This window comes from Trichoplusia ni, chromosome 9, assembly GCF_003590095.1.
Source record: "Trichoplusia ni isolate ovarian cell line Hi5 chromosome 9, tn1, whole genome shotgun sequence".
NCBI classification, from domain to species: Eukaryota; Metazoa; Arthropoda; class Insecta; order Lepidoptera; family Noctuidae; genus Trichoplusia; species Trichoplusia ni.
Window position 1 is genome coordinate 567,290 of NC_039486.1, and position 25,099 is coordinate 592,388.

Below are 25,099 nucleotides of genomic sequence, written 5' to 3' on the forward strand. Positions count from 1 at the left end.
TCAAAAACCAAAAATTTATACCATATCAGCGTCTCAGTCTTCTCGGGATTAAATGGGCAATGTTTTCAGCGTCATTGGCTAGAGCGGAGGAACGGTTTACTTTGAACTTGAGGTATAAGGTCCGCAGCACAAACGCGATGACGAACAGCAGGCCGGTCCAGATGATCAGGTTACTCAGCTGCGCCTGGTACGGCGCGAAGCCCCTGTGGCGCACCGCGCGGAGATAGATAGATCTCTTGAGTCGGTACAATCTCGTTGGCTTTGACCTGAGACTGAACATTTAGTAGTTTATTGTAGTTCACATATTTGTTCATTATTTTTGGGCCAAAATTGAATTCTGAAAGAAGAAACACAAATTATGTTAGGATAATGAAGACAGTGCATACTTTGATCCAAAAGTGTTACAGTGACGTATGGGTTCTAATAAACGTTAACAAAATATATTGGGTTTCTTGAGGCCTCAGTCCACAAAGCCTTTAGCAGGAGAGTTGTAAGAGAGCGAACCCGACAATATCACTCATACTGGTTACATAACTCCATTTGTTATTGAATGTCTTCGACAAGAGCAAGTGCACCTTCCTGTTTTGAATAATTTAATGCTTCTGATGAACTTTGAGTAGCAAATTAGTTTATGAACACTAATTATTTAATTTGTCTTCGTGTAACGAAAAAACCATTTCAGGTCTTTGGTTTGATATACTTAGTATATTAATTAAGTGTAAAGAGTAAGCCTTGTGCTCAAAAGCTCCTAAAGATCGGCAAATATTACTTAACGTTCAATTCAAATCCACAAGTACCTTAGGTATCAAGTCAGTCTGATTTGATGTACATCAAGTATAGGGATCTGATAACGATTATGATGACTACGATGGCGCCAGTCCACGCGGCCACGGAGGCTAGAGTCAGGGCATAAGCAAACTCGTAGTCGCCCCGCCGTGCTATCCCGAAGCATTTCTTCACGATTCTCCTAAGTTTCTTATGCGGCTCCTGTTTTCCGCGACCTATGAATGACATCGGCCTCATCGCATCCACTTTCGATTCGCTCATGCTTATTCATCTTTCTGAATTAACCGGATATATAAGAATCCAATTGTTTACGGGTGTTTGATTAGAGTTTCACATTTTTATGGTTGAAATGGATTTATATTCATTTTGCCTGACGTTTGGTATTCGGATGACATTTTGCGTGGTGGTGGCTGATTTTGGTTTTAAATTTTGTCAACGATCGTGAGCGGGAATGTCAAGTCTTTGTTTGTGGTAGGTCAATGTTTGTAGGTTTTATTGAGAAACTCCTTGCAGATGCTTTATTCAGGCAATAAATGGAACATACAATAAGGCGTTTGCAGCCACTAAGAGATCTTTATTCCCGTTATCTTCTTAAATAAAAATGCCTATCATGTTCTATTTTTTTCTCAAAATATCCTTCTACGGGGGTTCAAAAATGCCATCTCAGATGAACTTACAATTATTTTAAACCTTAGTAGTCCCACAATAGGAAAAAGTTTCTTCAATAAAAAAGCAAGAATAAACATATCACCTCCATCTATCAAGGGCGAACGAAAGCGTAACAATCAAGTACAAATGGGCGCCTATTCTACGCAACATCCGCTCTGCACAATGCGCACACGCATCTTTCACTGTTTGCCTTACAGACCGTTTGCGAGATGAATGGATTTGTTTATTGCCAAACAAACTACTCACTTATGTAAGAATGGAATGTTTTGATTTACTTTTTTTGTTGCTGAATTGTAATAGCATTTGGTAAAAGAAAAAAAGTAGTTTGTGGGCAATGAGAATGGGGAGAATAAAGAGAGCTCTTTGCCCAGCAGTGGGACAACCAGGTCTGTGGAAAATGAAGATGAATAACATGATCAAGAGCCTGTAAAATGAATTGGCGATTATTCTTCAAAAATATTGTAAATTTGAGTTCTTAAATAGAGATATTGTACGTACATATATTCTTTGAAATAAGTTTGCCAACATGAGAATAGCGATTGTAAGTCGTGAGTCCCTGTCAAATGTAACAATAAAATAATCACGTAACTTCTGCAATGGAAAAAACCGAATCATTGGAGATTTTATCGGCATAGTTTGCAAAGATAAGTATTGAAAGAAAGTATTTTTACAAAACAACAGTCCTTGACATATCTGGAACAAGTCACACATTGAGGCAACCTGCATGTATAGCAGCTGCGCGGTGTCACAACCTCCATTCTCATTAAAACAAACTTTAACACAACCTCTTAAGGTACAATTTCCTTTTTGTGCTTGTTGTAGTACATTCGTACTGTTTCATTTGCGATGCTGCCCGCGGCAAAGTTATTCGTTTCGGTTTTGGAACATGGCTACGCTATCGTAACATTTTACTGGCTGAATAACCAATGTCCATTGCCTCGGTTTGTTTTGTTGACATGTGTCATTGCTAATTTTGGCGCCAATTTCTACATTTTATACGCACGTTTGTTTACGAGGTGAATGCAAAGATTAGGCATTAGGTAATGTATCAACCTTAAATTCAAGTAAACTTCTTTATTAAAAGCAAAGTTTATAAAAATCTGTAAAATTATATTACAGACATTTTAAACCTAGTTTATTTAATTGGACATACCTATGTATACTTTTTATGTAAACTTATATGCGCACTTAATATTTATTTTACAATAAAAATCAATATGCAATTAGCAAATAGTTTTTCTTAGCAAACTATTTTACAGACAAAACTTTTACCTCTCAATCATGAATTAATAATAAGCAATTATGGCTCAAAGTGGCGGCTCAATTTATGGCAATTAAGTCATAAGGGTTTATGTCAGTCGGGGCTTCCGATGACCTGTTTATTAAAGCATAACTAATTGCTGATGACATTTTGGTAAAGGTGAAATTTCATCTTCTTTGTGTCGATAAATCTTAAATGTCGTTTAAAAGATCGTGCCTTGATGTGAACACTGGTATGATAATAAGGATGGAGGCAAGGTTAACTTGGGTTCGTCTGATGGGGATAAAAAACCGGCGGGTATCGCACTTGCAATAATTAGGGTTCAGTATGAACTAGAAAAAAGAAATGTCATCTATCATATTTATGACCGTGTCAATCGTTGCTCTGTTTTTATTATTAAGAAAAACTAAACTATACAATAAACGCCATATATTTGTTGGCTTCCAAATTGTCTTAGGATCGCTTTTTTTAAACTATTTCTATTGATACTCCTTTGTGCCACGAGTCCGACTCGCACTTGACCGGGTTTTCCTATTTTTGCGCTGAATCGGTTGCATAAAATATTTTTTGCACAAATTAGATTTTATCAATTTCCTTAATAAATTAAAAACTAAATGAATGCTTACTCACATAATTACTTAAGGCAAGACATATAATGTTTGAGGTATAAAAACTATTTGCACGAGCTTGGCTGTATGGCTCACGACTTAACGGGCGTCAGAGACAAAAACTCAGGTGAAGGGGCGTGGGAACAGTTAGCGATCGACATTAAATACCTGTACTAACGAAAACTGTCTTGACTTGAAGATTTATAACATGTTCTTTGATGGCTTTCTCTACTAGAGAAAAAGAGAGACAGAAAGAGATTTCGGAGTTAGGTGCAGATGATACCTTAGACGTGCGCCTTTTTTCAAAGTGGCGTGAACTCTTTTGATCAATCTACTATCCGTCAGAAAATAAAACACTTGAGAGTGTCGTTCTTACATTAATGTTAGTCTCTGCATTCCATTTGACAATGAGAAAGATGGCAATAAACTTTAAGGTGGTGGCTTAAAACTGTGGCAGAAAGAAGCGTGACTGCTGATATAGGACTTAAATTTCCGAATCGTCTGCCTGGTGTTCAATACCCATTTCCGCACTATATGACAAATGACACTGTACCATAATATTCACATCACACTAAAGTCATATTGTATGCTTGGTATGATGGTAACCTAGACAATTACAGAGTGGGTGACGCATACAATCAGCCAACCGGACCCGGTCGACTTTCTGAAGAATTTATTGTAATTAGTTCAAGTAAAAAGTATGTAATGGATTCGTTATGGGGACATTGAGATGATTGAATGACAACAAGATATATTACTGGACGAAATGGAATGAAATACTATATTATAATAAGCGTTTGTTTATTTTTACAATGAGAGCACAAGGTATTTTTATTATAAAGAGTATGCGCAAACATTTTTAAGGTTTTCATTGTTTGGTTTTACGCTTCCCCGTTTGTTACTCCTTAAACACAATATTATAGTTTTATTAATGTTATACCTTTTTTTACCCGGGGAAATCCTCATGGACTTTCTCCGCCCTGGGGAGACGGAGAGGTGTGCCGGACTCCTACCGGCTAAAACCACCGGTTTCCAAGTGCTTCACCCTTCCCTTGTACCTGAGATCACGGGAACGCAATGCAAGCTACCGCGATCCCAGGCAGAGACGCTACGAGATAGCCGCAACATAATTAATGTTATGCCTAACTCAACTATAAAAAGCTATGAATAAAAAAAAAGCTAAAGATAGTATTGTAACCAGTGACATAAAAAACTTGATAACGATAAGACTTGGCGCTCTTTTATCTGAAAGTGTCTTACTACACGTTGTCAGCATACACTTATCGTGGACAAATAAGACCAGGTAATATATTATGAACAACGTTGTTTTTATGATGTATATGTTTCATTTTAAAAAAACAAACATTTTTTGGATGCCCGGCAGGGTTTTATTTTTATTATTCAAAGATACAGAAAAAGGTCAAAATGCTAATTTAGTTAGCACTTAAGTAAGTAAATGATTTTAGTTAGTAGGTAGCACTTACTTAAATTCAAACTCAGAGACTGTTTGAATTGACAACTGCTGCAGGGATTCACCTTCAGAATAAGCCACCCAGATGTGGTATCTTGTTCTCAAATATCTGTTTGTCGAAACGTTGCTTTGCTAAATAGACATTCTGAGTAATTTCTGCTGTAGAAAAAAATATAACTTATGGAAAAAGCATGTTAGGGCTGGACATTCATTTTCAGTTGGGGTACGAAATATAAATATTACCGATTATCAGACCTACCAATCCTGCACATAAAATTCGGTCCAGCCATATTACAGGTAAGTATTAGAGGTAACTAACATTGTGACACCAGAACTTTACATATATTATGTCTAGTATGTGTATAAGATTTTACTTATTTTTCATTTGAACAATTCTCCCGACAGTGAAGGTCACTCTAGTCCGGTTTCATATCCCAGTAGGCGTTAAGTACAATATCACAAGTTACCGATAACTCTGTGACGCCGTGATTTGCACAAATTAGAATGACCTCAATAAAAAATAGGTAGGTATTAATACGTCAAGATAGTTTTAATCGTAATTTAAGTGTTGCAAATGGATTCGGAAGTTAATATAGCTAGTTGTTATGTTATTGTTAAAGTTTTGTTCAGGGTCAAAGTTTATTTTAAATATAAGAAGTGAAATGATAACTAATGTACCTAGTTGAAATACTTTTGATGAAGCAAATTTTCTTGGTGATTCAGATATCTGTGGTGTTTTTAAATGTTGCAAGGGACAGCGTAAAAGATAATCTTTTGCTATATTATACCTATATTATATTCTAGTCTGTTCTGTCCTGAGTCAATTCACAACAATTACGTAGTAAGAGATCGATGTCATCCTACCACAAACTCCTCAGCCTACCTTGTTGCAAGTCCCTCCCTAAAAAAACAAACTTTGTAAATTTCTGCGCCACCCTATAAGAAGCAGGGTGATATGCTCTGCATGAAAGTCTTTGCCCAAAACGGTTTCATAAGAAAGCAATATCTGCAATATATTCTTGGATGATGTCTCGAAATACTCTTGCATCATTATCCACCTTATCCACAGGTAGTTCACGTTACCAGTAGTCATGGCAACGTACCGGAGCTGCGTCGACCTTGTCACGTCACCACGCCCTTTGTCAGGTCTCGTTCAGTGTGTGAATGCTCCTAAGTGGAGCACCTATGTGAATGGGTCGCGTGTCCGTGTGTGACGAAGGTTAGTTAGGATTAGTATGACGTGTTTTATGAGATAATATGAAGTGGTCTGACTGAAATAGGGATTTTGATGCTGGTAAAGGTTTTAAAAGATAAAAAATTATTAAGAAATGTTGGTGAAATATGGAGAGGCAGTTGACCGTTTATTGTGAGATCTTATAATACTAAATATTTATACTAATTGATTATTTATTTCAAGTAAGCATTTCAAAGAGAGTTTGTGTTTGTGTAAAATGAAGTCCTAGACAATACAGTTTGATAAGTCCATCGTCAACTTTATTTCAATTACATCTTTAAGTTCTTTCTTACCAATTTCAAGGATTTTGCCTGAAAATTTGATTTGCCTTAACAACAACTCTCCTTAACTCCGACTCTTCTCACCTGCACCGCGAATTATCCACAAAAGCGATTCACCATCAGGAAACCTTCGCAACTACTTACATTTCCAACACACAATCCTTACATACAGCCCCAGTTCGCGCCATTACCAGTCTAGATGAATGAGCATACAACATTGCAACAGATATTAAAATGAATGCATGAGCTGAGCGCAGACATTAATTATACTTCCGCGAATCTGTGCGTCTGAATCATAATGTGTTACGTAGGCTTCATGTATGTAAGTAGCAGTTACTTAGAAACATTTTTGTAACATATTTTTTGCGTTGTTATTCTAGTAGCTTGCTTTATACTGTATTTCTTGGTATGTGGATTGTTGAGGTCAGATGGCTAGTTACTACATTTTAAATACTGGTGTGGAAATGAATGCTCAAAGACAGGAGTGAACCTCTTGAGTTTTGGTGTTGTTTTCCTGCTTTATGTGGAGGGTCAAAACTTCAGAGTTTCAGAGCTTTCAAGTTTTGCCACTTGGTTTCTAACTTTAATTGGCAAAAGCAGACCAATTGCCCCCCAAAAGGGTGTAAGTAAGGGAACAAAATATTTTTATTTATTTTTTAATCTGGGGTTAGTATAGGTACATATTTACTCGTAGTTGCCAGAACAAGGAAGCTAGTATTAGGTCTCCATTCTCTTAAAGCTCCAGGGTCCGTTTTTATCCTTCGACTTACAGAAAAATCTAACCTAAATAATATACATGGACATAACTTAGGTTCCGTTCCATAACAATACGTATTAACCCACACATCCTGGTACCGTGAAAGGACTAAATATTTATGTCCGAGCACGAAAGCTCGTGATTGGTCGGCCGCGCGACCTTGACGGCGCACGCGCAACGAAAGTGAAATGAAATGAAAACTTTGTTGCTTTGTACTGAGACCGGAGTTGAATAGAAAAGATTCATCAGCTGATCTATGGTTAATACATGTTACGATGCAATGTGGCAAGTTAAAGGGTAATAGAGTAATTATGTGAGGATCAATATGTTTATAGAAAAAAAATACAGAATATGATTTTAATTTTTGATTAAATGTATACCGATGCATGAATCTAGGAGTGTTGTTGTAACTTCTTTAACACATAATAAATGTATGATGTTTCAAAGCCTGGTGATGAAAGAGAGCTGTACTCACAGCAGCAGTTTACTGCGCCAAACCCAATCAAATGATATTTTTTTATTAGAATCAAATTCGAAATTTCCTCTTTTTCGAAGTCTGTTAAAAATAATATCATGATTCTTGTCGGACTGCAAGAATTTCATAGATTCTATATTTGATCTTCTCATTCAAACATGAATCAATTCTATAAACGCACCTACGATCATTTAATAATCGTCTAGGATAACTATACTTAGTAAAAAATAAAACATGTCGCTAATTAACCTTCAAAGTTAATTTAAGTTTAAATAGTATATACATTACCTACTAAAGAGATATCTACATGTAACATTTTAAGTTAATAAGAGGCCTATTCTAGGTCACCTTCATTAATTACTATTTAGGAATTCTAGGCATTTCCTAGATTTACTGAGTCGGCTCAAGCGATTTCCCGGTGTCATTTATTTTTATTTTATACTTCCGTTCCAAAAAGAGCTATGTTTATAGTTTATCATGTTAAATTTTCATATTTTCATAAAAAATTGAAAAAGTCAATTATAGATTTTAATCCGTGCCAGGTTTATTCATGTATATCATATATAGCCATACAGTCTGTATGGCTTTACTAGATGTTTTTCTAGTTCTGTAAAAAAAAAAGTTCTTTTTAACTTGTGCGACACTGCTGCCGCGTCAGCTCATAATAAAGGACTCCGGTTGGGTCTGTAACTAGTCGGGTGACGGTTGAGTTCGCGCACTGGGCGCGACGTGTTGCGGGTTCGATCCCCGCATAGGAAAAATAATGTATGTGTGTGATCAATAAAGGCTTGTCCTGTTTTTGAAACCCCTCGCGACGTAAGAATTAAAATCCTTAAGGCGCGAGTCGTTTTTTCTTAAAACATAAAAACACTTCTTTATTTAGACACCATCATCATCGTCATTATCTTCAGCCAATATTCGTTCACTGTTGGACGTAATCCTCACCAATTGCACGCCATCGAGATTGTTCAGCCATATTTTCGTATGAACAAAACTTATCTAGCTACCTAGGAAATCTTCGGATAATATTTAATTTGTCACTTTGCCCAAACTGTCAGTAACATTATATCCAGTGTCAGTTATAAGTTACCGACACTTATTGTTCCTCTTTTTACCGTGTTGTATAGTATCGTAATATATCTTGTATGAATATTTTTTTAGGATATTGCATATAATGTTACATTGTATTTAGGTATCGAATAGCGGCGCCAATATAGAGTTATACAAATGTTTTAGCCGACAATCTTGAAAGAAACAAGTTACATAGTGGTTTCTTAGGTTTACGCAAATGTAAGACATTTAAATGAAACTACTTTTAGTTCCCGACGTTTCGACATCTTTGCAGGTATCATGGTCTGTCTGCCCGTGACCATTGACCAAAAATTAAACCGCGATAAAATCCGTCAATATAGTTTCATTTCAAGAAACAAGTTATAATTAGATTTGTTAAATTATAAAAAAATACATTGAATGAACAGATTCAGGCTATAATGGATTAAGGGTTTAAGTAAAGAACTTGAGTAGACCTGGTAAACTGCGAGTCGGTGCTCAGAAACCTGTAAAAATAGGCTAAATAAAAAGAACGAAATTGTTTATGGCTATACCCCCGGTTGCTTAAGTTGTTGTCGTACCGTTGTTTTAGAGGTAAAAGATGTATCATCTGTGAAAACAACTGTCCACCGATTAATGTGATACAGCCTAGTGGCAGACCAAAAGATAGTAGAGGTTTAGTAATTCATTCCGTTATTATCCTTTGGGGACGAAATCCTTTTTGTTTCACACATTTTAACCTCCCTGTAATGAAACAAAATCAATTCGTCACACCATAAATCTAAATAACCTATATGCAAGCGCAGTCTTCACTTCAGATAAAGCTTAAAAAAAAGTTTGGCTACGTAAAACATTGTTCAAACATTTCATAACTTTGAAGGCCTTTGTACCACTATTGTAGGATCTCAACGAAGTCTGCCATTAAAGAAGATTTTGGCAATAAATAATATACATAGTTACCTATATGATATTACAACTTCCTGTTACTTAGGCAATGTGTTATTATGTTGTAGTCTAGCCATTGAATTATTAACCGCCATGAACTTAAAATTGAATTAAAGTATATGTACGTGTTAGCTATTGTTTATATAACTGCGATTTACAGATTGTAAAATATTGATGAGACTTTATGATTAACTAGACGGTCTTAAGAATTTACTTACGATGCAATATTATTGCTACTAATTTAAGTAAATAGCTTAGTTATTGGAATTGTGGTCTTTGTCTGTTATAAGCAATTAATTTGCGAGAAAAAAAATACCTTAATGCTTTTTTTGTTTCAAATTGTCTTATCCAAATAAATGTATCATACCAACTTGACGTCTATCCGGATTCAGACAATCGGAAGTATCCTTGAATTATGCTGTCCATCATCAGGCGGCAGTATTCTTCACAACTGTCACTGCATCACGACCTTTCTCCCTTCCTGCCATTGTACACCGAAGGTTTGTTTTGGTAGTAATTACCTGATCATTGTCAAAAATAACCTTAATTATTTGTGGTCTTGAATGTAATAGAGCAACATATATATGACTCTTTTATAATGTGTAACAATTGTCATTGTTTCGTGAAATAAAGCAAAAAAACCTTTTTTGTGGCTGTAACCTTTTTTTTCTTAATTCGGGGTCTTCTGTCATTCATCTCTGCTATTCATCATCATTTTGCATCTTCTATTTTAACTCTGAATACCTCTTTGTCATTCTGATGGAACCTTTACAACACTGAGAGGGCGTCTTTTATTTTCAAATAAAAATGAAATGTTTTTTTTTAAAATATAGTCATATCGTCCCTATTACATGTCTTTTTTTTCAGAACTCTTTTCGAAATTGCTTGACAGAGACAGAGGCCCTGAGAAGAAATGTAAAAAAAACTCAGGGATCGCGGTCTTCTTCCAGACAAGTTTAAAGCACGATAAGTGTTTAAACTAATACAGAGTATTTCTTTGGCCTTTTGGAAAGTATCAGATCGATTTGAGCAAGCCACTGTCAACATGAATCGACAAGCTTATGGCCACATATTCTCTGTCTCTTCGAATTTTACCGAGGGCAGGTGTGTCTTATTCAAGATAGGAATAACATTTGACTTGAACGAAAATGCCACTTAGGTACCAAGTAACACTTATTCTACATAGATCTATATTTCAAAACAACTTCCTGGAATGTTAAATCTCCATAACAGCCAGCCTATAATTACACACAACGAGTTTCCCTGAGTGCTTATATAAGTACAGGTTCAATTCCGATTTACTGGACTGTGGTAAATGTGATTATGTTAAGTGATATGAACGTTTTAAATGTGTTTTGTTCGGGGCTGTTTGATTAAATATTACTATAATCATATGGAATAGGGTAAAATGAGTTATAGATTTTCCGGTTCCAATTTATATGGTGGAACTAACTGCATGATCGAAAACACTAGGTATGTGAATTATTTAAACGTCATTCGTCATTTATTTTCTTCAGATAAATTCATGTAATATAAATTGCAAATTATTAAGCCACTGCTGCCCGTCCTTTTGTTGATCTGTCTGTCCGTCAGCAGGCTGTATTTCATGATTTTTAATAGCTAGACTGATTAAATTTGCACAGGTGACGCATTTCTGCTAAAAACAAACTGTAAAAGTAAAGATCGAGGCTAGTCGATTACGGTCATAAATTTCTTCCTTATACTAATTACTAATACTAAGCTGTGCGGCTTTCCAAGGAATTTATATGATGAAGAATCAAACGATACGTCAAATTCGAAGCTTCCACAAAAAAGACTTATCTGAATGCTCGAAAAGATCAAATAGGTAATACTAGAATAACAGTTGCCACGTAAATGTAAATATATATGTATAACGTTATATCTTATAGTTTGGGATAAGATAAACGAATGCGTTGCTTCTGAAAACAAAGATTTATTTTGTTGTTAACTTTTTATCAAAAAAAAAATCTTATTTAACTACACTACTGTAACAACCCTACCAGAAAACAAAGAAACGACATTCCATGTTTATTTTTCCATCAATTCTAATCTTGTACACAAAATATTTCAACAAATCTACTTTTTAATGTTTTAATAATCCTAACCTCTAAATTAAAAAGGAATATTTTAAAGAAAACCTATTTTCTTTACATATATAGTGTTGCCACGCGGAACAATGCGCCGAGACCACAACCAGCAGTGACGTAGAGTGACGTAGTGGTGCAATGTTGTGGTTTACACACAGCGTGAGGTGTTCCTTAGTAATGGTCAATAACCGCAACAGATTTAATGAAACCCAATTATTATGTTATCTGAAAATGGAATAGATTTAGAGTTAGAGTTAGAGAATGGTCCTAATAATTTTATCAACACAATAATTGGAAATTCATCGACAAACCGCCATACCAAATACTAAACATAAAAATCTAAGTTAGAAAAATTCAGACTTTTTCTCAAATAACTATTTTGTTGAGATCGAATTGCTAAATTACTATAATCATATAGAATATGATTAATTAAACCATTGAGTTTTGATGTAGTAGATATTTGCGTAAAATGCAATCAGCACGTGATTATCACAGCTTATAAATTAATAAAGATGGTTGCTGAAGTGGCTACTGCTAATAAAATTACGACTTAATTATAAAATTGATGGATCATGGGAATTGTTAATTTATAGTTCATAAAAATATTAAGAGGATCTTGTGGCTAAGCAATAAGTGCACAGGTTGATCTATTACAGGTTAAGCTACGCTTGGTTATAATTAGGTTAACATCACACTAAGGTAAATAGGCGAAGGGGCGATGTCGAAGTTGCAAGATCGAAAATGTGATCATTTACCTATCTTAATATATATAAATCTCGTGTCACAATGTTTGTCCTCAATGGACTCCTAAACCACTTAACCGATTGTAGTAAAATTCGCACACCATGTGCAGTTCGATCCAACTTGAGAGATAGGGTAGTTTAAATCTCAAGTTATAGTCGCAGTTTCTTCTAACCACGCGGACGAAGTCGCGGGCAACAGCTAGTTAATTAAATAAAACAGACTAGTTAACAAGAACTAAACGTCTTAACAATTGAGGAAGCTGCTGTTTCTAATTAATCGGTTTCATGACCTTTGATGTAACATTTGAACGTTTTAATGAATGATTGCTTCAATCAATCAGAGATCGGTGACAGCCGGGCCATACACCTACGATACTGGTATTAGATTAGATATTAACTAATTGATTTTTAATACTAGGAACTAGATGCTATATCCTTTTAGTATCATGAATAAGTTGCGCACGATCTGGTTAATCCCAGTATCTAGGGGTTTTGCGACTGAATCAATTCAGAAAATACATTTTTTTTGCCAGATCTGGATAAAAGTACAGCATCCCAGAACTTTAATTAGTAATCTAGTTAAAGATTTGCAGTTATATGCACAAGTTTGCTTTAGCATACAATTTTGTTGCAAGGTAACGATAGCTGATATGAGTATTTCACAGAAAATTTAAGCTGATTTTAATGGCTCAACACAGATAATTGAAAAGCTTGATAAATATTCCGGATACTTATACTTTTCCAAAGACTTTTTAGGTAAATTTTAGAGCAACAGAAACCATTTCATTAATAAGAGTTATAATGAAGTTCAGTCATATTATATTAGCTCCTAATCTCGTTAATAAACCTTAACATTTTATAAGGCGGTACTTATAAACAAGTACGAACTCGGTTCAATAAAAATTCGTGACTTGTCCATTACGCACTCGGACACAGTTATTAGGCATGATTAGGCAATTGTAAGCAAAACTTTGAAAGGCACGATAAATGATAAAAGGCGCGCCCCCTATTCTGTAGATCTTAAAAGTTAATTTGGTCTGTATAAATAATTATTCTATAGATATGTTAATTTGCACCTGCATAGATTTTCTCTCACGGAATTGAAACTATAGCTGACTTGATCGGTGGACTAAGAAACTTTTCTCATTTAATTTGATCAATCACAATACTTGTAATAAGATTGAATATTATTCAAGAACTAAAAAAAAAAGAGAAATCTGTATCACAGAATCTGATGAGAAATTTTTGCCTACCTACTTAAAGTTACAAATACAAGCACAATTCATCAAAATATTTGGTGACATTTCCGCAAACATAAACGTTACTTAACACTTTACACATTGTATATTTGACAAAACCGTTTATTACATAACGAACAGTTTAATAGTTCACAGAAGTAATTCTAAGTGTCGCAAGCCAACAATAACGGCAGTTATGCCCAAAACTGTATCAGTGGTACCTAAAATGCGCAATATAAATGTCCAGTGGAATGTTACTCGTTACATAAGTCGAGTAATTAATTTGTGGGTAATAGAGTAACGTAATTTTGTAAATGAAGTGGCGATGCAGCTCGGGGCACGCGATACGTGGGCGACGGGCCATGCGTTCGTTATAGAGATTCTATTGACTTGCTACTGGTTGACGTGTTCAATTCTTCTCAATGCTCTCTTAACTTCAGTGGTTACCTGAACGGGTGGATATGTGTTGTGAATCATGACTCCTCGTATAGCCGAGTATAGGTCACCACGTAGAGAAACTGTTGGACAAGCATTTGTGTGATTCGCGAATGCTCGTCCTGAGTCTGGGTGTCTTGTGCATGTGACTTGAATGTTTGTGAAACCCCACCAGATACAAGGATTATTTTATTTTAGTGAAGGAGTCATTAAAAAAAAAAGGAATTAAGGCTAGTTGTCCAAATTGTTTGTTATGTTTTTATATACATACCTATAAATTAGCTGCTATAAATAAAAGTAGCCTACGTTTTAATAGAAGATGTCAGCTATCTCCGTATAAAATTTCATCGATATCACTCCAGCTGTTTGAGGGTAAAGAGGTACCATACGCACATACATCCATTCAAACAAACATGCAAGAATTATAAATGCGAAAGTATTAACATAAGTGTGATTAACTGTTTTGCTTTATTGATTGGCTTTCAAAAAATTGCTGTATCATTGAGACATTTTATGGAATCTACTCCAAATACGTTTGACAATTAACATTTAAGATTGCAACACTTATTTACGTATAGCGAAATAGATCTCTTAAATATCAACATATCTAAAACTTGTTTTTCAGATGTAAAAATATAATGATAGTACAGCTGGTAGAAGGAGAAGCTTTTTGCTTTTCTATCTAGATTTATTAAAAATGGTTTAATGGATAGAAAATTGTAGATAGAACGGGTTTTCCACTGCTAACTAGAGTGTTCAAACTATTGAAATAAAAATTCGACTTAAGTTCACGTGACCTTGTAGTTCAGAACACAGGTCTTAAGCAGAGACGCTAAAATAGATTACCTAGATATTTAACATTTCGACGTTACAATGTTAGTCCGAGCAGACAACATTCATAAATCGTAACGAATGGTTAATTAAAGCTTTGAATGAAACTTGTATGAAGCCTATCAAAAGTAATCGAGATCTAATAAATTATAACCATTACACACTGCGGTAATAAAAGTAATAGTAAATTCTAATAAGTGTATAATTTGTTGGTAACTTTCTACCGATATTCGGGATTATATCGTTGTAGGAAGTTTGTGATCCAGATCGATTCATTCGACGCCGTGCAGTGAAAACATTGAATGTAATTAATATAATAATAGTTTGGGGGGGAGGTTATATAGTGGGCGCCAGCGGTCGGCCGCCATTCGGCGCGCGTACCCTTCGCGCCTGCGCATGCCTCGCGAGTGAAAAGTGACAGTTAACCCCCAAAATGGCGGCCAAATTTTACGTAAGTGTCAAAATTAAGTGCAGATTTGTGGTTTTAGAACGCACCCTCTGGATTTCGGATTCGCGCACCAGTGATGCAGTGGACTTTTGTGGAATATATTTTTTTGAGATTTTTTCTTATATATTTTTTCGTAAGGTGGTTCTAAACCACATTTCTGCGTCCATTGTTTTGCATGTGAATTACTGATGTTGCAGTTTAATATTTTGTGAATTTTGAAAATGGCTACATTACGCTTTACTTGTGTATTTTTATGTGTTCATTCATTGATTCTTAATAATATATTCCTATAATTATGATTATAAATTTAAGTCCTGACACTAAGTGAAAAAAAAATAAGCAGAAAGTTAAACATTTAAAATAGTCGTTATCTTAATTTTCAGAGCTGTTAAAAAATGATTTTATATTTTTTGTCTTACGAAATTGAATAACAATTACCAAAACATTCAACTCTGAACTTATTTAGCATTCAAGGACTAGAAATAAAATGAAAGTTAAACAAGTGATATATTCTAGAAATGTTAGGCAATAAGACTAATGCCTAGGTCTAGACTCAGTCGCACTCGGAAAGGACAACTGGTTGTCCGGGTCGACAACCTTAGTCTCTATATTTTATAGGGCTAGTGATATTCATACACTTTCGTAGGCATAGCATGCTTATTTAAATATATTATATATTTTTTATTCTAAGGCAATACACCTACTATTTTCTGACTCGGAAAAAGTATGACACATTCAGATTAAAGTCACTAATAATTAATTTACGTAACTGAAAGTAATTAACTATAAGATATTAAAAACATCAGCCATTGAAAACCATTTATCCGTCGATAAAAATATACTTACAACCTCTCACAGGTCCATTAAGTTAAAATTCCATATTCAAAAATTTACAGAAAAAAACAAAACCTTTACATTTCGACAAAAAAAAATTTAAACTCCTTATCAACAATTTTATTTGCATGTAAAAATTAAAAAAAAATGTAAGTCATGAGCATATCAAACATCTCTATACTTAAATCGAATGATCTAGTCATAAATCATATTGATAGTAAGTAACAACGAAAGTTCCCCGGTTGTACGGAAAGTGAAACTGATCGCGGGAAGTCGTCGCCCGCGCGCTAATGTATGTATATACAGATATCTATGGCTTCTCTTACGAGATATAAGTGGTCTATCGGTTGATGGAGTCATTATTATCGATATCTCAGAGAGTCCAATAGTTTTATGATTCATTTTTAGATGAGTTAGACGAAACCCAGTTAGTTATAATTTTTGTACATAATACCCAGACTATTAAAGATTATAACTGTACCTTATCCTGTCCAATATAATTGTGTTCAGGCGTTCAGAAACTATAGAGGAATAAATTAAGTGATATTAAAATACGGGAACATTTTTTTAAGATTTGTAAACGCCGAAATTTTAAAACCTTTTAAACGTGACGTGACTCTAGCGTAAATTAAATCACGGTAAAAAAGTTCCAGATTTAAAATTCAAATTATTTTATTCAGAAAACAATTTTACACCGTCTTATATACCAATACATCATTAGCTTCCTTATAAGTCTCTGACTTTTCACAAATTTTCACACACTTATCTATTTACTATCTTCACGACTTAATCCCTGACGGTTAAGCAGAGTTAAGCTAACAGATCTTGGCCCAGCATGAATCACGTTTCGGCAACCGATATCCATTACCATGATAATGTCGTGTTCTGTCGCAACGCCTGTTCAACATGAGGCATTGCCCACGCGCAGCCCAGCGGACATATCTTGATGGAACGCCTATCATTAATACTTAGTTATTTCAATTATACTGTCATATCGTATCCGTTTGTATGGCTTGTTATATTTAATATGTTTTGATGTTAACCCATAACCGATTATTTTCCCTATTATTTTTGTTTCTTTTTAAAGATTTATGATTATTTCTGATAATAGTAATTATGGTCTTCTGATTTTACAATAACAACGATTTATTTGTAAACCATTGAAATACATATTTTAATTTAAAAAAATTGCGATTCGTCAAAGAGTTTCTCATGAAATAGTATCTAATACTGAAGTACGTTTTTAATTTTCAAGAGACTATTTGCCCCCACAATAATGGACTTTGAATAGCTATACAAAAACTTCAACATTTTCGTCACTATTTTATCATCTATCTAACCACTCGTAAATTGTCACTTTACTTCATTCGCATTGTCCATAAATCCTCTTTCAAATTCCTACCCGATACCTAAGTTCAGGCTAACAATTAATGATAACATTCGTAGGGCTCTACAATACCTAGACACAGTCGTAGGTCAGACGGGGCGCCGTGTGTCGCAACCGACCCAGTTCTCAGGACGCGGAAGTATTGTGCCTCATTCAATCATACTATTTTGGTGTTCTCGTTGAAATTAATAGGAAATCCATCCGTAAATAATAAATTGCTTCGAAATAATTACCTAAATTGAGTGTTATGAAATCGCCAGAGAACATATTTATAATCGTTATTCTAAAGTTAAACATTAAACTGAGAAATTGTCCTCGTGCGTTTTTTTAACAATTCTATTGACCGTTTCAATGGTGTAACTTAAATATTGACTGTTAATGATAACCAGAACTGAAAAAAAGTCTTTAAGATCTTATTTTCTACGTTCAAACCAAACATTGGGACAGACAAAACAAACGACATCTCAGCTAGAAACAAATGCAATGAGAAAGCTTTAATACCAAGTATGTCTACCTAATACCAATTACAATATGATGCTTCATTAAATTCAGACTTATAATAAGTAAGTCCTATAGTTGTTCTTGTATAGCGAGCCTTCGCAATCGACCTCGTTCTCAAATAGGACGCGGAACCGTACTTGTGGGTTATCCTTGCGAAATGTAGATCTCGAGGTATTGTATGGTGTGAGACGGTGGCGCAGAGATTATAGTGTATCCGAATATAATGGGGCGTCAAGGCTAGGAATGGCTCTTAATAAGCTGAAGAAGATTGTAGTCCGACAGTGCTTTTTACAATAAGGCTTATCAATGGCTATCCCGTTAGATTTTATTTGAAACTTGTTGAGTGTCTTTAAATACTAGATATTGTTGCAAATTTTAAAGCAATAACGACTTACTTGTACATATCATACGGTAAGAAAACAAAATAAATATCTATCTTTTCCAATTGTGTCGATGTTTTTTTATGTATTTCAGAGAAAGCGTTGTTCAAAAATGTTAATATCTTTAAGATTTCTGCCACTATATCAAATCTAACCGACTTCTGCCTATCCGAACAACATTTCATTGAACATTAACCACCGGTTAAACTTAAAACAATCAGATTTGACATTAGTTCGCGTGGGATCTAGGTCGGTTTAACATAGAATGTAGCTTAACTAATAATTTGTGCTTTTTTAACCGAACCCATTATTTAATGCGAGTTGTGTATGTAACTATTTCAGATCATCTGATTAGATCTCTTTGGTGGTCTTGTAGTTAAGGCTGTGCATCGGTAATGGCCTTTCGGATGTTACGAGAAAATTACGCTGGGTTTAAGATTACGAGTTTGAGTAACACATTAAATGTAAGGTATCGTTTTAATATTCGTAAAGCTGCAATTATATTTTATTATTGACTGTGTGAATGAATTCGTCTTGTGTTGGTTACATGAAATAAAACCTTCTTGTTTCCTTCTACTCATATTCTGCCCAGTAAAATAAGCTGAGGAGGATAGATTTTTAGTTAGTTCTGAGGCTGAATCCGCTAAAACTGAAAGCCGAAGCTTAGCTTTTTAAAGTAGCATTTTCAGTGACTGTCCAAGTTGTATTAAGAAAAAGCCTCAATAGATGGCGTTGTTAGTTTTTAGGTGAATCCTGAATCGCGCTATGGTTTGGTTACACGAGAAATTATAAATATCACCTAACAATAATTTTTTATTGTACCCGTTGTCCCTTGTACTGTGTTTATTTATTAATAAAGACCGGAAAAGATTGAAGACCGGGTATCCGAACATTTCTATTCAGTGACAATTAAGGCTTTCTTTTTTAGATTTGTTAAATAAAGTTGTCTCATTAAAACAAATATTTACTTAGAAAGTAAGTAATATAGAATTATAGATCCCATCATCAGGCTGTATGTAGCAATGATGTGTAAAGTTAAGAGATGTCGCAAAAACGAGTGGTTAGTCGCATCGGGACAAAAACCAAGTTGACACAAAACCCCAGATTGATTCTTGCAAAGCGACACTAACTATTGATTCTCTAAGTTTTTACTGAGTTTATCTAGTTTTATCTTTGGTTGAAGAGATGTTTACAGTCTACTATTTTACTATTATTATCTACTATTTTGTGTATTTTGCTGGCGAAAAAGTGTTTTGACTGTGGTTTGTAGGAGGATTAACTATGTTTCTAAGTAAGTTGATACCTTATTAAATGATGTAACGGTTTACTCACGCGTATTTATCGGGGTAGCCCGACTAGTTTCGGACCCAACCGGAGTCCTTAATCATGAGCAGACGCGGCGGGATCGTTCGACTCGCGATCCCGCCGCGTGAGTAAACCGTTACATAATTTAATAATGAATCAGTCTCACGATAGTTATTATAAAAAAAAGTTGATACCTATAAGATGACGAACTTGCAGCAAACTAGAGATTGTTAATTGGTTATTTAATGAAATATTTACGACATATATTTGGATGTCACGATCATGAGGGAAATAAAAAGGAGTGAGATATAAATAATTGTACTTAAGTATTTAAGAGACAAAATCTCTGTAAAATTTTACATATGATATCTGCAAAAAAACGAATTATTCAAAATTAATTGGAAATGCGATTTGCAAAATAAAACCGGTAAAATGCGACTGGGATTCACGACACTAAGGGTTCCGTACAAATAGGCTAAAGATAAACAAATCGCTTGGGTGACACAAAAAACATATGAACGTAATAATCGATGCTAAATCTTTATTTAAATTAAACCAAAAAAACAACCGTCTTGCCATCACGGTTCATGAGATACAGCCTTGTGGCGTACGCACGTACAGACTAACAGATAGAGGACCCTCACCCTTAAACTTTTAACCAGGGTCAGAGCTCTATTCAAATACGAGTAAACTCTTAATTCAACAACTTCCAACTTTTTCCAAACAACCATTATTGTCATCAACAATTACCCAACCGTTACGCAATACAATGCTTGTTAAAAAACAAATAGCAATTAGAAACTGCTTACAAATGTCGACCGCAATTAACAACAGCTAAAAAGCTTCGCAAAACTTGCACGTTACGTGGTAGGAGGTACTCTGAGGCGACGTGACAACGGCGCTGTGTTTTTAGATGTCAAACGTGAGAATGTTCTCGAAGCGAAACTTTGATAAAAACTGTGACGTAGACGTTGTTTATGTGTGTGTGATGTGGGATAGGGTGTTGACATGGATTGAGGTTGGTGCCTTGGTGGGAAGTGATTCTGTATTCGGAAGGAAGAGGAGTTTTTGCCAGGTTCCAATGAGTATTGGAGTAAATTTTCTTTTGGTGTAGGCTTACTGCGTTTAGATATATAGTATAAACCTATTTATAATATGGATAGAAATAAAAAAAGGGAAAAGAAAACTGCTATTCTTAAAGTAGTGTTGACTTAGAATAGACATCGATTGCTGTTTAAATTGAGTTAATAATAAAATTATATAATCTTTACCAGACAAAAAGTAAATTTACAGTTTTTTCTGTAGGTACTACACCTACAGAAGTATCATTTAAATAACTGATAAATTAATAAAACACTCAATGAAACGTTCTATTATACAATCCAATTTAATTTGACAACATAATTGAAATTTAACCGTACAATACATAATAAATTAAAATCTTAAATAGTGACTTTAATAAATAGACTTTCATTTTCAGTTCATTTCCATTACTGCACTGAAAGTAATTATATTAGCGATCGCAATGATAATTATCATTGGTCGCATTGTGGCGAAAGCTTGCAAGAAAAAGAAGAAATATAAAATAAGTAAATATTTTGCAAAGAAGCCTACCTCGATAAGTTAAATATTGTGTAAGATATGAATATTTTTATTTTTTTATAAATATTCGGTTTATATAACATAAAATGTCACGAAAGGTTCATAAGTGAAGTTGAAAAGCCATATATTTAAAACTAAAGATGCATTAAAATAAATACTCAAGAACATTATTTGGAAATATGTATTAACTATTTATAAAACTAAGTATTTCTTAAGACTTTCTATTTATTGATGCAAATTCTAGTATAGATTTTATGCTACGTAAACAGTGACATTGAATTTCTTTGAAATATTCTCAAAATTACCAATTTAAATCCATTTAAAACTAAATGTCATCGACTTCTTAAAAATTAAATTATTAGTGCACCGTTAGTTTTAAATCATTCGATGTTTTTTTCTTAAGATATTGAAACATCATTCTTTATTTAAAATAGGAAACATTGCTTTAAAGAGTAAGAAGTTTCAATACAAACTTTTTTGAGTAATTAATTTTTTAAAACGTAAATTTTCTTTTTTTTAATAATGTTTTCCATATTACTGTAATTTAAAATCTTGGTCTTTTTTTTAATTTAAAAATGTATACGGGAGATGGATTACTTATCTAGAGTTATCAAATTAAAGTATCAAAAGGTATTTATTTCAAATAGGTCGTTTCCCAGGCACTTTTAAAACGTTATAGTAATGAGTCTAGTTATGATAAAGAAGGTAATCATTGATCTTCCATAATTAAAAGACATTTCTCAATGTGTGGCAACGTGCTTCAGATGTGATAGTGCTTCATTATGTATTAACCTGATATTTATAACATTCTCTAGTTTCAGACGTGTGTCAATTCATCATACTTACAACATAATTAATAAGATAGTGTTGCACTGTTTTGACCCATTACACGATGTTGTAAATTATAATTTGTGTCTCTTTACAATTGGATCGGAGACCTTGCCTTTATATTGCTTTGGACTAACGAAAATTATTGAAACTAGCTCTACTAAATCCGTCAAATGTCATGCATGTATGATAATTAGACACTGCTCAATTGAGCTACTCAGTCCGAAATTAGAATTCGAAGGTTACTAAGGTTCTGTAAATAATAGAGCAAAAAAATTGCTTGTAACGATTACTCGTTTGCCTATAGACAATCTCCTATAAACATTGCTTGTTTACTTTCTTCATCTAATCACTTTATATACAATTAATATCAAACCAATCCACACACCAATAAATATATTCCAGTTTCGCCTGAAGGCAAGTTCAGATAAACTCGATTTTATTTAGTGTTGCCATTAAGGCCTGCTCATCGGGCTGGCTTTCCCACGGCCCGCCTCGCATACATTACATAGTATGTGTTAGTTTGCAACACATTGGGACATCACGAAATATCAGTCTAGATTTTATTTTAGATGATTCTCGTATAATTTATTAGCTCTTAAATGTTATTCGTTTTAAACATGTTGTGTTGATATTCGGCTAATTAGCTGTTTTTTCGATAGTTTAAAACACAGTTGGCGATGATTTATGCAACTTACAGATATTTTTAGATGAGATATTTATTATTGTACTGTTAAATTTACCTCAAACAGGACTTGAACGTCCATATCTGTTTAAAATCCACCCTCTAACACTCTTTCCCAACTGAGCTACAAAGAGTTAGAATCTATCCATTCCATTTGAGTTGTACCTTAATCATTTAAACAATAAACGTTCTCCAAAGTAAATAAACAATTGAACGTGACGCTTCACGCCGTGTAATCGACGCCGTGCAAAGGTCACGGCAGACGCTTCCTTCATCTTCTGCCGTGACAAACGATACACAACGTTCTTCATTAACTTGTTCATTAACGGCTATTTATAATTAGTTGTTTTTGTTTATGTTCGGGACAGATAGAGATCTTGAGACCTCTTGCTCTTGAGATAGTGATCTTTTGTGTAAGTTTTTTTAAGCTTGATTCGTTGTTTTAAGTGCAGGATTCAAATCTTCAGCAGAAAATATGTTTTTGATATGACAATATGTTTCATTGATCTAAATCCGATATCCCATTTTGTCAATCGCAATTTCATATAACTTCCAAAAGATGTTTCAAAAGTTTCTCTAAAACTCAATTGAGAAGTAAAAGTATGATAAATCCTCTTTAAAGCTTAAAGTTTGTCAAAGATAAGCATTACAAAGTCAAGATTACTTTAACTTATTGTCAAGTAAAACCAGTCATTTACGAAGACATAAATAAGAATTATGTTGCAATCGTAAAATGGAAAGCAAATCCGAATTAATATGCACTTTTACAAATATTGCAGACAGGGCCTTTGAGGTCAAATGCATTTAAATATATTGTTTGGCAACATTGAAACTGCACTAATATTTTAGTGAAAAAATTAATTAAAATTGAACCCCAATTAAAAATATTAATTAAATATATTTCTTAGAGATATCATTTCAATGCTAATCATATTTTGCAAATAACGGTAGCTTAACTACAGGACTGGCAGGACTATTAAACAGTTTTATTGGCCAAAATTACCGCCATTTTAATTTCAACTAATATGAGCAATCAAAGATCTGTGTTAAATACTTAAACATGGCTTTTTGTTTTAAGTTTTCTATAAATGCTCTTGAAGCTTAAAGTTTTAAATTATAATTTATAGACGAATTAAGTTTATTGGATTTCTGATTATTAAATACACTTTTTAATGGTAAACTATATTTATTTATCTTTAAATAACGATTACATTATTATTGACAGCAATCATGCTCATTTACAAGTTTAAACTTATAACAATAAGCTTCAATAAAAGAAATTACGATTGCCTTTATTATGATAAGTTCTCTACCTCATTCGACTATTAGAAAAACAGACTCTACCTACATATAAACCGAGATCTGGGCTTTCAATAAAATGTCTGCCTGTCGATCGTGACAGCCCATAGGTCACTTGTTTCAGTTCAGTGGCCGACACGCAGCGCTATCTCTTGCGACATCGCGAGTTCGATTTCTGACTAGTAAATAATTATTTTGGAAGTACAAGACTGAGAGTATTTCAGGAGAAGATAAGGTATGTAAGCAAACTAATTTGAATAGCCAAGTTCATTCTCAAACATTTATGGAATATATGGAATTTTTCAATGTCGTTACTGATTATATTGATTTTGTGTCTTATTTATTGTGTATTTTTATGGAAATAAATTGTAATAATAACTGATATTTAAATGCTCTTAAACATGAGGATAAAATAATAACTGTTTTCCAAGGCAGGGCAAAAATTTGGGCAAATTCTAAACCTGGGACTCGCAATCGCAGCAAGGAAAATCTTGTCCATCTCAGTCTAAGTGACCAAATGATAAAAACTAGAATTTGAATAAAATTAAAGATGCCATCTTTATTAAAGCAAGGTTGATACTACGATAACGGCGGTCGGCGAGTATGCAATTGTGCATGCCTCACAATAGGCTGTCCTGTTTTGTTGCAAGTATTACAATAATTTAAGATGTCTCAAGGTTCATTTTGTAACTTAATGAGTATTTGCAAAACTATTTAATATTTAATTGCTAGTTTACTGCTGTTATGAATTTTGTACTAAATTAAACTATTAACATTTAATAAATCTCAAGTTTTTTGGAAGGAACTCACTTGGACTACATTAATAAATAAAGTATTATTTGTGGAAGTCAATTACTAGCCAATTTATAAGATTTAGAAGAGACTAAGGCATTAAAAAAGGCAAGACAAAAGACACATATTTTATAAATAAAATAGAA

At 33.9% G+C, this 25,099-nt stretch overlaps 1 protein-coding gene and 1 long non-coding RNA gene across 2 annotated transcripts in view; one reads left to right on the top strand and one right to left on the bottom strand.

Annotated features, from left to right (window-relative positions):
- On the bottom strand, nt 1–2,307 carry LOC113497730. The gene is made up of 2 exons (XR_003400918.1): nt 798–2,307; nt 1–337 (listed from the first exon to the last, which is right to left on the bottom strand). It is a non-coding gene; the product is annotated as an uncharacterized LOC113497730 (long non-coding RNA).
- Nucleotides 2,308–15,071: 12,764 nt separating this feature from the next.
- LOC113497516 (probable basic-leucine zipper transcription factor R) overlaps nt 15,072–25,099 on the top strand; it is a 43,661-nt gene continuing 33,633 nt past the window's right edge. The window contains exon 1 of the mRNA XM_026877092.1: nt 15,072–15,343. Within this exon, the coding sequence (XP_026732893.1) occupies nt 15,326–15,343 (18 nt within the window). The 5' untranslated portion in view covers nt 15,072–15,325. The remainder of the gene's footprint in view (nt 15,344–25,099) is intronic.